Genomic DNA, 15,162 nt, shown 5'->3' with positions numbered 1-15,162 from the left:
ACTGTCACACCTGCACCACCCATCGTCCTTCCTACCTACCGCTGCCGTCTGTTAGTCCCGGAGTCAAGGTCTTTACACCTCCTGCTGTCTGTGTGTCAGTCTCCCCGAAGTGACTGTGAGCTTTCTGAGATGCTAGTGCCTCTCTTCCCTGAGCTGCCCTCCTGCTGTCCCTGCGTCTGCTTCAGCTGTCTGTCTGTGTGTCCTCACTGCACAGGCCCAACCGGGGTGCGCCCTCAGCTTGGCCCAGGAAACCAGAGGCTTGGTGTTTTCCTGCCTCCATGAACAGGTCTGGGGCTCAGAGCATGAGGCTTTTTACCTAAGCAGCTCTGAGAAGTTGCCCCTGAGAGGCCTAGAGGTAGCCCTCCTGTGAAGCTCCGGGAGGGTGCCACTCCTGCCACCCCAGCCCTAGGGAGCTTGCTCTTCGAGGAGAACGGAGGCTGCCCCTCATGTGCCCTGTGCTGGCATGACATCAGCATGGCCCCGGCAGGAGGAAGGGACAGCTGGGCCCTGGTGCCCCCACCCTGGCCCGGCCCAGCCCGGTGCTCCCTCTCTGACCCCTTGCCCTCCTTCTTGGCAGCTGGAACCGCCCGACCTGGACCCGGACACCCAGTCCCATGCCAGCGTCTCCTGGGTTGTGGACCCTAAGCCAGACTCTAAGCGGAGCCTCAGCACCAAGTATGAGACCACTATCTTCTAACTGCTCGCTCCCTGTCTCCACTAGTCTCACTGTGCCTTGCCATCCGACCTCTACTCTTCTCAGCTCTCCTTCCGGCTGCTGACACCAAGGCCGCAGTCCTGGGGGGACCTGCTCTCCTCCCGGGCGGCAGCTCTAGACACTCTCCACTCACAGCTTGTACCCAACACCACCGGACACTGTGAAGTCCCCCCTGGGCGAGGACAGCTTGGCGGGGAGGGGGGTGAGTTGCCCCAGAAGTGGGCGCCCCGAGGGCTGAGGGTGCCCTGGTGTGCCCAGGAGGCCTCAGCGGGAAGGTGCTGTGAGTCCTGAGGGGTGGGCAGTCTTCAAGCAGCATCCAGACAGCGCCAGTGACCACTCCCTCTGAGCAGGCGGGCATGTGTGCTCCCCTCTCCTGTCTTCTGTGCCGAGCCGTGGCTGGCTGCCGCTGCCCAGAGAAAACTGTCTTTTTGCACCTTTCCTGACACAACCAACCACTGTGACCACTGGTGCCAGAACCCCTTGCACTCTGCTCACGCTGGCCTGCGGCCCTGTCCCTCTGTCCTCTGCTGTATGGTGCTGGCCTCCCCGCAGGAGAGCCCGAGCTCAGCGGTGTGGCCTGACTAGGGTCCAACTGCGTTCTGTGAGGGGCCCAAGGGCCTCAGGCACATGCCTGACTCCACAGCCTGGAGCTCTGCGCATCTGGACCCCGCGGGCTGGCTTCCCTCAGCAGGGCTCCTGTCCCGCTGGGCCTTCCGCTCCGAGGAATGGGACGGCAGGTGTGCGGTTGGCCCCTCAGGTCTTCGCCAGCGAGTCACGAGGAGGCTGGCTCCGGGGCCTAGCTCGCCAAGGGGCAGGCCCTTCCGTAGGCCCCGGCCAGAGGGAGGCCTGTCCCAGCACACACGGTCTGCCTTCTTCCCTCCCAGAACGGAGCCGCTCGAGGACAGGGAGCCCATTGCCCTCTGGGGGCTGACACCTGTCCACGGTGTGGGGTCAGAGCTAGGCAGCCACCACCCACTCCTTCCCTGGTTGGCCACCCTCGGCCCCCTGCGTCCCTGAGAGGGGAGGCCGTATGGGCTGCCCAGCTGGGATGGTGGAGCTGAGGTTTTAAAGAAGCCGCAGTCGCCACTAAGGGCAGATCAGCTCAGAGGCAGGAACGGGAGCAACGGTTCCAGGAGGAAGCGTAGACCAGTAGAGAAGCCAGGCAGCTCCAGCAGCTAGTTCAGAGCAGAAGCCCCAGGTGATGAAACAGAGAGGGTGTCCTGTCTGCCCGCCTGTCCTGGGGCCTCCCGCTCAGAGGCCGCAGTGGGCGCTGGGCGCTCGGGGGAGGCTGTGCGGGACGGTCAGGCTGCTTCCACGTTTCCCTTCAGTTTCCTCCACCCTGTGCAGGCCCCCGGTTAACCCTTTCCTCCCCCCATTGTGTTTGCTTCTGCCAAGCTGAGCCACTGAGGAGCCAACCGTGCTGCGGAGACACAGACGTGGGGAGCACAGGCTCCCGCCGCTGCCACCGCCGCCACCACCACTGTGTCACCTGCAGCTTTGAAGACCCAGGCCCAGCCTCTACCTGTCGCAGCTCCTTGGGGCTGCTTGGCCTGGACCTGCCACCACCAGGTCTTACAGAGCAAGCCGCACTCCAGGCCTCGAGCAGATGAGACTGAACTCCAGAGAGTCAAGAAGTGACTTGACCAGAAGACATTTTTTTAATAGAAAACAACTTTTCTATAAAATGAATTTTTAAGACTTGGCTCAAACCTCTAGGTTAAACTGCCAACCTTTAGACAGGCGGCCATCGGATCAGAGGGCAGGGGACCCAAGCATGGCTATAAGGCCAGTCTGAGAAGCCTTCTGTCCTCAGGACAGGATGTTGGCGTGTTCCAGGAAGGCGCCGGCCTCTGGGTGCACTGAAAGCAGGCACGAGTGGGCAAAATCGAGCGGGTTTGTTCGAGTCTACCTTTCAAACCCAACCACGTCTGTCGCTGTTCCTTACGAGCTGCACAACTTCTCGTGCCCGTCCGGAGCTGGATACCGCCTCTGCGGTAAGAACACAGCCGCAGAGACACGTGGCAAAGCAAAGGCTCCCGGCCCATTTCAGGGGTTCCAAATGTGCAGGCCCCGAGGCCAGAGCTGAGGGAGCAGTTCCTGGTGCCACAAAGTCTGAGCCGGCACCAGAGCCCTGGGCCGCCCCTGGGTGCCTGCCCTGCTGGCGGTCAGGCACTTGCCCATGCTGCCCGGTGGCCTCGGGTCACCCGAGTTCAGTCAGAAAGTAGAAAAAGCAGCTTTGTTTCGGGCATTAACAGGTAGGTCGCTAAGACTGCTACCTGCCAATCTGTGATTTGTCTCATCAGGTCTGTGTGATTAAGGACTCACTTTGATTCTCTGAATTATTGGTTTGACTGTTGTATTTCAGCTGCTGGATTCATCCCTGGCTCCAAGTGTAGAGAAGGCTAAATAAGGTGACAGTTGATTCGAGTCTCCCCAGTGTGACCTTCGGGGTGGGCTGGGGTCCTGGTGCACCACTGCCACCACCCTTCTGCTGGCTTGCTTGTTTTTTTAACTGGGAATCTTGCTCTGTACTCCTGAAGTTGATAGAGGCAACCGGGGTAATTCCCGTGAGGCCAAGGGGCAGAGGCGGCTCAGCTGCTTGTCTGGTAGCTTCCAGAGTAGGGAACAGAGGGGAGCCCTTCCTCCTGTGGGCAATTGAGCAGCCCTCTTGCTTTGCTGGCATGGGGCAGGCTGCTCCCTGGGCCCACATCCTCAGCTTCGTGGGACTTCTTTCCCAGCAAAGGCTGTGAATTGACCTTCCCTGTGGGTTCTGTGCAGGGAGAGTGCTCTTTGGCACACTCACAACCCCTGCAATTGGCCAGACATAGAAAGCCTGGCCCCTGCCAACTTGAGGCTGGACCCCAGGGGTGGCAACCCCCTCTCTGGGCAGGGGTAGGGGACCCTCCACTCTCCGGTACTAAACAAGGACCTCAATGCCTGCGCATCGCTTCGCTTCCTGCTTCTCTCAAGGCCTGTGAGCCTGCCATCAGCTGCCACCATGCGGTGCTGGCACAGTTCCCTCCCCCCTGCAAGAGGCCTGGCCCTGGCTACATGCACCTCTCTGGAGGCGGCAGGTCCAAACAGCAAACTGTAGACACTACGATGAGCTGCTCGAGCTGTCTTTTTGTTTTTAAATCATATGTAGGTGTTTCCTCCCCTTGAAGCTGCTATATATTTATTCAGGGTGTTTTTGTATTGGAAAGCCTTGGCTAGTGCGCTCTGGCTCTGGGTTTGCTTTTGAGGTTGGTTTATTTCTGAATAGTCGAGCAGGGTAGGAACTGGATCTTTCCTTCCTCTTTACTTCTCCTCCGGGGCAGGTACTCCCTATTCCCTAGACAGCAGTGGTGTGACTCCAAGGACAGGCTTCAGGTAGAAAAGCCTCAGCTTCTGCACCTGTCGGAGTTCCGAGCGGGCTCCGAGCTGTGCGAGGCCCCTTCTAGGCGGACTTCAGGGGACCCAGTGTCTTCACCGGCCACAGGTTCTCCACTTGCCCCTCTCCTGCTTTCGTAGGACCCCTCCCGCCGCTCCGCATTCACAGTGCCCCACATCCCCCTGGTCTCTAGCACCACGTTCTAGCAGGAGTTCCCCGAGAAGCCTCGGGCTGCATCGGCAGCAAACACGGCTGCAATCGGTCCCACACGCGAGAGTTAGCCTGACCCCAGGCCCACTCCTGAGATGCCTGGGCCTGCGGGAGGCTGGTCAGGTGTGGTTCACAACAGTGTTGTTGCTTGCTAATGGGGTGGCAATGGGACTGAATTGTAATAAAACTGTTATTTAATCTTTGTCTCTGTATTTTGATACTTGAATGAATTCCCCTTTTATTTTACTGTACATATAATTGTTAGTCTGATTTTGTCCGATTTATGAACATCTTGTGGTACCAAACATACCCACTCTGTGCAACGACATAGACTGACCTCACTACACAGGAGAGAGTGTAAATATTCCTGGGCTTCCGGCTTTGGTTTTGTTATTTTCATAACTGTACAACTTAGAACAATTAATAAATGAGAAGCAACATGAAATCAGCCTTCCTTTTTGGGAGTTCTTGAATTAGCTTCTTGGCAGTTTTCTGGCGGAAGCACAGGCACAGGCTGTACGCTGGCTCCAGCTCGCTGATGAGCATCCACAGTGTCTGGGGTAAGTGTGGGGACCTGCTCTGTCCAGCATGCTTCCAGGGAGGAAGCTGCCAAGGCTCGTCCGTTCCCGTTCACTCTTTTAGCTGTAAGGCCCCTGTGGGTCCCCTTCCCCTCCTTAGAACATCTCATGTGAATCCCAAGCAGGGGCCATATGCTGGTTATGGCTGTGGCTCCTCTGCGTCCTGGTCTGGGCTCCTGGACCCACAAATATGTATCAAATGTCTGCTTCCAAGGCCAGGGTGGAGGATTGACAGCTGTGGAAGAAGAGTGTCCCCCTCAAGGAATTTCGTCCAATTGTGGAGATTCAGTTTGACACATGTACAACTAGCTACTGGCCCAAAGCCACACCGTGAGGCCACGATGTACGGTCCTGTGAGCACCCACAAGGGCAGGAGTGCTCCCGGAGCTGGGGGCGGGGTGGGAGGGGGCAGGAGAGGAGGGGCAGGCACCTGAGCTGGTATTTAAAGGCAAGGGTTTAGAAAGGCACAGATGATATGACTAACACCCCCCCCCCCCCCCACGGTGCTCCAAACCCCAAAGATGGGAGCTTTGCAGGCACCCATCTTGTTCTGACAACTTTCTGTGTGTGATCTCTATAGAGTAAGCAACAGAGGCTCGGAAAGTCCCGCACCTTCCCAGGGCCATCTGGCCTCACGCGTCCTCGGAGCCCCTCGCCCCATGCTGGCTTCCACCCAAGCTGCCCAGCACTGAACACTTAGGAGGACCGACTTACTAGAGTGGGAAGGGCAGAGGGAGAGGGAGAGACTCTCGAGTAGACCCTGCACTGAGCACAGTGCCAGACATGGGGCTTGGGGTTCGATCTCAGGACCCTGAGACCATGACCAGAGCCAAAACCAAGAGTTGGATGTTTAACAGACTGAGCCACCCAGGCACTGAGCACTTATGAGTTTCTGTGAAATACCGTCAAGGGCTTTAAAAGCAGAAGTCATGATTTAATCTAATATCCCGTTGTATATTTATGAAGAAAACAAGGCCCAGAGCAGGGAAATCTCCTTCCCAGCCAGCCAGTCCCAGCCGGAGGCCAGATCGCACCGCCGTCAGGCAGATGGGGGCCTGACCGTGGACGGCCCCACCTCGCTTTCCAGCCCAGGCAGTTCACCGCCCCCGCACCCCCCCACACACACACACACACCCCTGCTCTCTGGCCTTGGCGCTCTTCCCTACACAAAAGAAACCCTACAGCTAGGAGAGAAAGGTCTGGTCATAATTGGGGTCCCTGTTGCTCTGGGGGACAGGGCTGCAGGATGTGTTCCATCCCCTTGGCACCACTCAGAAGCCTCACAGCTGTGACTGGGGCCGCCCAGGCGGAGCACTGCGGGGCTCATCGTGCCTCGGGAGCCTGCCGGGTGCGTAGACGGACTGATTCCTGCCGTCGGGCCACAGGTAGAGCTGGCAGGAGGAGTGGGTTGAGGCAGCTCCAAGAAAGGAATGGATGCAGCCCCTGCTCGCGGTGCCTCCGTCTAGAAAGGGCTCTACACACACGTCTGGCAGGCCCCCTCCCCACGCCCCCTCTGTCATCTCAGCGAGGAGTGAGGTAGAGCCTCCCAGGCCTCCCTTCTCCGCCATCACACCCCCAGGTCCTCAGTGGTTCCCCTCAGACACCCTGGGGCCCAGGAAGCCGGGCAGCAGGGTGGCCCTTCGAGCAGTGGCCAGGCCACCGAGGAAGCAGAACTGCATGGACTGGAGCACATCCCAGGGCAGCTCCAAACGCCCTCAGCCCTGGCCACCCCTGGCCTCCTACACTGACAGGCTGCCGGGTCACACTGACAGGCTGCTGGGTCCCACGGGCTCCTGGCACTCGGCCACTTTCAGAATGGACGTGGTCCAAGCTGTGTGGCTCCCACAGCACCAGCTGTCAACACCTAACACCCAAGGAGTACAGGGGTGCAAACTGGCCATTGCTCAGGGCCGTGTCTACACCTCTGCCATTCCGTCCTTCCGGACTCTGCTATTAGGAACATTATTTTAAGCAAGTCTTTCTTTTTATAATTTTTTTTATAATTTTTTTAAAATTTATTTATGATAGTCACACAGAGAGAGAGAGAGAGGCAGAGACAGGCAGAGAGAGAAGCAGGCTCCATGCACCGGGAGCCCGACGTGGGACTCGATCCCGGGTCTCCAGGATCGTGCCCTGGGCCAAACGCAGATGCTAAACCGCTGCGCCACCCAGGGATCCCAGCAAGTCTTTATCAGGTAAAAGAATTTCCCTAACACCACAAAATAGTTGTTATCCAGTACATGGGCCTGGGACAACTGCATAGCCATGGGGCTGGTGGAGACAGTACAGGGAGATTCCTAGGCCTACTTACAACAAAATAAATTCCAGGTGGCTCACGTATTTAAAATGTAGAAAAAATAAAATCCCAACAAAGCTAGAAGAAAATGGAGACTTTTTTCATAATCTTGGTACAACAAAGCTCTTTCCAAGCATGCTACAGAACTCTGAATCCATTTTTTAAAAGATTCATATATTCAACTACATAAAAATCAAACATTTCTGCAAAGCCCAGTGCACATTTAAAAAAATTGAAAATAATATTTTATCACATGTAACAAAGGACAAAACTTGACAATAGCTATTAAAAAGTAAACTGGAACGTCTGGTTCCAAGAAGATCAAGTAGACATACTTTTCCCTATTCTTCTTGCTAAGGACAAATAAAAGCCCCAGCCAAGACAATGGCACAAAGCCCAAACAACAGTCTTCTCTCTCTAGCCAAAGGACCAGAAGAGAGGCAGCCTGGCAGGACAGAAAGATGTGAAGACACTGGGTACCTGGGTGCCTCAGTGGTCGAGCATCTGCCTCTGGCTCAGGGCGTGGTCACGGGATCGAGTCCTGTGTTGGGCTCCCCACAGAAGCTCCCTGCTTCTCCCTCTGTGTCTCTCATAAATAAATATAAAATAAATAAAATCTTTTTTTAAATTATTTTTTTATTTTTTTGTTGTTTTTTTTAAATTAATTTTTATTGGTGTTCAATTTACCAATATACAGAATAACACCCAGTGCTCATCCCGTCAAGTGTCCACCTCAGTGCCCGTCACCCATTCCCCTCCAACACCCGCCCTCCTCCCCTTCCACCACCCCTAGTTCATTTCCCAGAGTTAGGAGTCTTCATGTTCTGTCTCCCTTCCTGATATTTCCCACACATTTCTTCTCCCTTCCTTTATATTCCCTTTCACTATTATTTATATTCCCCAAATGAATGAGAACATACACTGTTTGTCCTTCTCCGATTGACTTACTTCACTCAGCATAATACCCTCTAGTTCCATCCACTTTGAAGCAAATAGTGGGTATTTGTCGTTTCTAATGGCTGAGTAATATCCCATTGTATACATAGACCACATCTTCTCTATCCATTCATCTTTTGATGGACACCGAGGCTCCTTCCACAGTTTGGCTATTGTAGACATTGCTGCTAGAAACATCGGGGTGCAGGTGTCCCGGCATTTCATTGCATCTGTATCTTTGGGGCAAATCCCCAACAGTGCAATTGCTGGGTCGTAGGACAGGTCTATTTTTAACTCTGAGGAACCTCCACACAGTTTTCCAGAGTGGCTGCACCAGTTCACATTCCCACCAACAGTGTAAGAGGGTTCCCTTTTCTCCGCATCCTCTCCAACATTTGTTGTTTCCTGCCTTGTTAATTTTCCCCTAAAATAAATAAAATATTTTTTAAAAATGTGAAGACACTAACTGCTGTACTCCATCCAAACAAGACAGAAAAACGGCTGTGCCCACCAGAGGCCAGCAGAGACCTCACTTTCTACACTTACCAGGTTACCATAGGGGCCCTACATGCCCACCAGGATGGTACCAGAGGAGGCCTGGTGGGAACCCACTGTTGCCCAGCAGTACCAGGGCTATTCCTGAAAAATACAATAACCAAAACTGAAATCCCAGTGGACGGACAGGAAAGAGAATCCACCCACTAGAAGAACAATGGAGACGACCCAGTCTGGACAGAAAGAGAACATAGACTGGGAGGAATGACTATAGAGTCTCAGGGACCCAGAACTCTTAACATAAGATGGAACATTTGTGTCATCAGAGTCGCAAAAGGTGGGGTGGGGGAGGGAGGGTTAAAAAAGCACCCAAGGAAATAATGGCTGAAAACTTCTCAAATTTGGTGGGAGAAGTCAACCTGCAGATTCAAGAAGCTGAGTACACCCTAAACTAGACAAACTGGAAAAAAATCCACCACACATCATACCCAAGATACATCAAACTTAACTTTCTGAAAATGAAAAACAAAACATTTCTGAGTGCACGTTACCTTGCCTACAAGGGACAAGTAATGTGAATAACGGTGGATTTCTCAGCAGAGCTGTGGAGCCAGAAGGAAGTAGTGTATTTCTCGGGTGCTGAAAAAAAACGAGCCAGGTCCTACAGCCTCCAGAGATATCCTTCAGGAATGAAGAAGAATCAAGACATCCTCAGATGAAGGACAAGAAAGGACTTAGCTGCCAGCAGACCTACCCTTAAAGAATGATGAAAAAGCTTTCCAAACAGAAAAAGGAAATGACATAAGAAGGAGCTTTGGAACATCTTTGGAAGCTTTGGAGCTTTGGAAAGATGACCAAACGTTAAACAAAGATACGAGTAAACCCAAAAGATTTTCCCTCTCCTCTTCAGCTTTCTAACATGTTTGATAGTTGAAGCAAAAATCGAAATACAGTCTATTGTGTTTCTAAATATGCATAGAAGAAATATTTTAAATGATTATCTTTTAAATGGGGAAGGTAAAGGGACCAGTAGACTGTGGAGACTGTGGTGAGCTATGCATACATGTAATACCTAGGGAAGACGCCAAAAAAGTTACACAAAGAGATAAACTCAAAAACACTATGAGTAAATCAAAAAGTGTCACTTTTTTTTCAAGTAACTCAAAGGAAGTCAGAAAAAAATACAAATATGAGAACAGAATAACCAGGAAACAAAAAATGGCACATGTAAGCACTAACATCAAAATTACACCTAATTAAATGGTCTAAAAACACCAATTAAAAGAGATTGGCAGAGTAAATTTAAAAATATGAACTATATGCTCTCAAGAAACACACCGCAAATAATAATATAAACAGGCCGAGAGCAAAAGGATAGAAAAAGAGACATAACACAAACCTCAATCAAAGGAGAGCAGGCGTGGTGGTGTTAGTATCTCATAGACTTCAGGGCGGGAGAAAATTACAAGAGAGAGGGAGCGTCACCTAACAATACAGGGCAGAGCGCCAAACACCAGGACTGCCAAGTACACAGAGCAAAAACCTGACTGAACTGAAAAGGGAAGTGGACAGATCCATAAACACTGCAGGCAGAAATGTGTCCCCCCAAAATTCCTAGGGTGAAGCCCTAACCCGGGGCGGGGCGGGGGGCTGTACTTGAAGATAGAGCTTTTAGGAGGTAATTAAGGTTAAAGGAGCTCCTAGGGGTGAGGTCCCAGTCCAGCTGGACTGCTGGCCTTGCAGGCGGGGGGAGGGCAGGGAAGGGAGAGGGAGATCTCCAGACACAGGCACAGTGGGAAGACCCAGGAGGACATAATGGGAACCGTCCCATCCACAAGCCAGGAAGTGAGTCCTTGTCAGAAACTGACCCTGTCAGTCTGGGACTTCCCAGCTTCCAACCGTGAGAAACAAAGTTTTGTTTTTTAAGCCACCCAGTCTATGGTTAATTTGTACGGCAGCCTGAGAAGACGAATACAATAAATAGAGCTGGAGACTTCAACTCAACTAGAGACTATCAACAACTGATAGAACAACTAGAGAGAAGATCGTCAAGGATATTTTAGAACCCAACACCATCGACCAACAGGATCTCACTGATATTTATAAAACAGTTTGGCCACAAAAGCAGAATGCACATTGTTTTCAAGTGCCCACACATACCGAGATAAACTGATCCTGGGCCACAGAACAAACCTCAACAAATTTAAAAGAATTAGAAATCATATACAATGTGTTCTTGAACAACAACAGAATCAAAGTAAAAATCAGTAACATGAAGATAACAGGAAGTTCTCTAAACATTTGTAATAAATACACTTCTACAAAACACATGAGTCAAAAAGAAAGCCTCAAGGGAAATCAGAATATACATTACACTGAATGAAAATGTACACAAATGTACACAAATCAAAATTTGTGGGACAAGGTAAAGTAGTACCAAGAGGGAAATTCACAGCACTAAATAAATGCATACATTGGGAAAGAAGAAAAGTCTTAAATCAATAGGCTAAGCCTCTATCCTCAAGAGCCTTGAAAAAAAGAGAATAAAGCCAAAGCAAGGAAAAGGAAAGAAAAGTAAAGATAAAAACAAATCAACGGAAACGCCTGGGGGGCTTAGTGGTTGAGTGTCTCCTTCGACTCAGGTTGTGATCCTGGTGTCCCAGGATTGAGTCCCACATCGGGTTCCCTGCCTGGAGCCTGCTTCTCCCTCTGCCTATGTCTCTGCTTCTCTCTGTGTGTCTCTCATGAATAAGTAAATAAAATCTTTAAAAAAAACCCAAATCAATGAAAATGAAACACAAAAATTGGGAAAGTATCAATGAAGCAGAGGTTTTTAAATGAAATGACCAATAAAACTGACAAACCTGTAGCCAAACTGACCAAAAAAAAAAAAAAAGAGAGAGAGAGAGAGAGATTACCAATTTTAGGAATGAAAAAAGGACTCACTAAAGACCCTATAAACACCAAAAGGATGTGAGTACTTTGCACAACCCTACACATAAATTTGGGAATTTAGACAAAATAGACCAATTCCTCAAAAATTATATACTACCATAACTCACTCAATGTGAAATAGATAATTCAAATAGCATTATAAATATTGGATCTATAATTTTTAAAAATTTCCAAAACCAGATAAATTCACTGGAGACTCCTACCAAATGTTTAAAGAATACTTAACACCCAACACTACACAATCTGTTCCAGAAGACAGAAGAGGAGGAACACTTCCTAATTCATTCAATGAGCTAGTATTACCCTGATACTAAACCAAAGTACAAAAAAAAAAAAAAAAAAAGACCCTATGGATTAATACACCCCATGAGTATAGGCACAAAAAAATCAGTAACAAAATAGTAGCAAACAGGGGATCCCTGGGTGGCTCAGCGGTTGAGCGTCCGCCTTCAGCCCAGGGTGTGATCCTGGAGACCTGGGATCGAGTCCCACATCGGGCTCCCTGCATGGAGCCTGCTTCTGCCTCTGCCCGTGTCTCTGCACCCCCCCATGTCTCTCATGAATAAATAAATAAATAAAATATTTTTTAAAAACCCAAAATAATAGCAAACAGAATTCAGATATATAGGGGCACCTGGGTGGCTCAATCCATTAAGCATCTGCCTTTGGCCCAGGTTATGATACCAGGGTCCTGGGATGGAGCCCCATGCCTCTGCTCATCAGGGAGCCTGCTTCTCCCTCTCTCTCTGCCTGCTGATCCCCCTGTTTGTGCGTGCATGTGCACTGTCAAATAAATAAAATCTTTAAGATTTTATTTCTTCATGATAGACATAGAGAGAAAGAAGCAGAAACACAGAGAGAGGGAGAAGCAAGATCCCCATAGGGAGCCTGATGCGGGACTCAATCCCCAGACCCCAAGATCACAACCTGAGCCGAAGGCAGATGCTCAACCACTGAGCCACCCAGGCGTCCCAATAAAATATTTTTCTAAAAAAGAATTCAAATATATATAACAAGAATTATACACTATAACTAAAGGAAATTAATTCTGAGGATACAAGGCTGGTCAATACTTGAAGATCAGTCAATATAATCTGACATATTAACAATCTAAAGAAAAAAATTCCCATTATCTATTGATGCAGAGAAAAACACTGACAAAATTCAACACCCATTCATGAAAAAAAAAAAAACTCTCAAGAAAATGGAAATAGAGGGTGAATAATAGCTCCCTAAAGATGTCCACATCCTAGTCAACAGAACCTATGATTATGTTACCTTAAATGGCAAAAGATAATTTGCAAATCTGATTCAATCTTGTAATGGGGAGATTACCCTGGATTATGTGGATGGGCCTTAAATCCAGTCATAAGTATCCTTGTAAGAGAGAGGCAGAAGGAGTTTAGATACACACAGAAGATCATGTAACTCCATGTGACCATGGCAGCAGACATTAGAGTAATGCAGCCACAAGCCAAGGAATGCCAGCAGCCACTAGAAGCTAGAAGAAGCAAGAACAGATTCTCCCCTAAAGTCTCCAGTGGTAGCACAGCTTTCCCCACAGTTTGATTTCTGACCTTCCGAACTGTGAAAGACTATATTTCTGGTTTTGTTAAGCCACTCAGTTTGTGTGAATTGGTTGCAGCTACCATAGGAAACTAATTCCTCCCTAGAGCCTCATGCAGCTCGGCCTACACCTTAATTTTAGCCTGTAAGATTCACTGTGGACTTCTCACACCCAGAACTGTAGATAATAAATTTGCCTTGTCTCGAGACATTAAATTTGTGGTACTTAACACAGACAGGGATTTCTTCAACTTGATTAAGAACATTTACAAAAACCTACAACCAATATTATATTTCTTGGTGAAAAACTGAATGTTTTCCTCTTAAAACTAGGAACAAGGAAGGGATTCTACTATTATCAGTCTTAAAATTCTGGGAGTTCTGTCAGTGCAATAAGGCAAGAAAAGGAAATAATAGGCATCAATATCAGAAAAGAAATAAATCTGTCCCTATCTGCAGATCACATGATTATCTATGTAGAAAATTCCAAAGAATCTACAAGAAAATTATGAGAATGAGTTAAGATCACAGAATGTAAAATAAACATGCAGAAGTCCATTCTATTTGTAGAAATGAACATGTGGACACCACAATTAAAAATAAAACACCATTTGTAATCACACACACAAAAAAGAAAATCTTAGATGTAAATCTAACATGTTCCAGACTTAAATAATAAAAACTACACAGTCCTGGGGTTCCTGGCTGGCTCAGTCAGAAGAGCATGTGACTCTTGATCTCAGGATTGTAAATTCTGGGTGTTGAGATTACTAAAAAAAAATAAAACTTAAAAAAAAATCTACACAGTCCTGATGAAAGACTCAAAAAAGATCTAAATAACTTGAGAGATATACCATACTCATGGACTGGAACTTTCAACTTAGTAAAAATGTCAATTCTCCCCAAATTGATACACAGGTTTAATATAATATCTATCAAAATTCCAGCAAGGTTGTATTTTTTTGGTAGATATAGACAAGATTAGTCCATAGAAAGGCAAAGAAACTAGAATTGCTTAAAAAAAAAAAAAACACTGAAAAAGAATAAAATGGGAAGAATCATTCTACTCAATTTCAAGACTTATTATATAGTTACAGTAATCAATACTGTGTTGCATGGAAGAGAGACAGGCACATAAATCAGTGGAATGGAATAGAAAACCCAGAAAGAGACCCAGACAAATACACCAACCTTATTTTTTTTTTAATTTATTTGTTTATTCAGAGAGAGAGAGAGGCAGAGACACAGGCAGACTCCATGCCCAACGTGGGACTCGATCCCGGGCCTCCAGGATCACACCCCGGGCTGTAGGCAGTGCTAAACCGCTGCACCACCGGGGCTGCCCACACCAACCTTATTAAATGCAAAAACAAGAGAGGAAAGGTAGCCTTTTCAATAAATGATACTGAAGCAATTGGACATCCATAGACAAGTGGGGGAAAACAAAGTAACTCAACCAAGTCTCATGCCTTACAGAAAATTAACTCTAAATGGATCATAAACTTAAATGTAAAACACAAAACTAAACAACTTTTAGCAAAAAAAACATAGGAGGAAATCTGAGCAGCACCGGTGGCGCAGCGGTTTAGCGCCAGCTGCAGCCTGGGATGTGATCCTGGAGACCCCAAATCGAGTCCTGCATCAGGCTTCCTGTATGGAGCCTGCTTCTCCCTCTGCCTGTGTCTCTGCCTCTGTGTGTGTGTGTGTGTGTGTGTGTGTGTGTCTATGAATAAATAAAAATAATAATAATAAGGAAATATTTAAGATCTAGGGCCAAGCACAGAGTTCCTAAGCTTGATGGCAAAAGCACAATCCATAAAAAGGAAACTTAATAAATTGGACTTCATCAAAATTAAAACTTTTGTGCATCAAAGGACACTATAAAGAAAGTAAAGAAAGTATCCACAGAACAGGAGAATATATTTGCAAATCATTTACCTACCAAGGGTCTACTATCCAGAAAATATAAAGAACTACTACAACCTAACAACAAAAAAACCCAATTCAAAAATGGGCAGGGATGCCTGGGTGGCTCAGGGGT

General features: G+C 48.5%; 1 protein-coding gene and 1 long non-coding RNA gene across 5 annotated transcripts in view; one reads left to right on the top strand and one right to left on the bottom strand.

Moving 5' to 3' along the window:
• Positions 1–4,740, top strand: part of ANKS1A (ankyrin repeat and sterile alpha motif domain containing 1A) — a 181,622-nt gene extending 176,882 nt beyond the window's left edge. For 3 of the 4 annotated variants that reach the window (XM_041757646.1, XM_041757632.1, XM_041757651.1), the window contains one exon: positions 578–4,740. In XM_041757646.1, the coding sequence (XP_041613580.1) occupies positions 578–697 (120 nt within the window). In that variant the 3' untranslated portion in view covers positions 698–4,740. The remainder of the gene's footprint in view (positions 1–577) is intronic. The other variant, XM_041757639.1, reaches the window with a different exon arrangement.
• Positions 4,741–8,486: 3,746 nt separating this feature from the next.
• On the bottom strand, positions 8,487–11,237 carry LOC121491307. Its single transcript, XR_005987935.1, has 3 exons — positions 9,152–11,237; positions 8,652–8,744; positions 8,487–8,529 (listed from the first exon to the last, which is right to left on the bottom strand). It is a non-coding gene; the product is annotated as an uncharacterized LOC121491307 (long non-coding RNA).
• Positions 11,238–15,162: the final 3,925 nt, after the last annotated feature.

Source organism: Vulpes lagopus, chromosome 1 (genome assembly GCF_018345385.1).
Source record: "Vulpes lagopus strain Blue_001 chromosome 1, ASM1834538v1, whole genome shotgun sequence".
NCBI classification, from domain to species: Eukaryota; Metazoa; Chordata; class Mammalia; order Carnivora; family Canidae; genus Vulpes; species Vulpes lagopus.
Note: the sequence above shows the minus strand (reverse complement) of the source record. Positions and strands in the feature narration are given on the sequence as shown.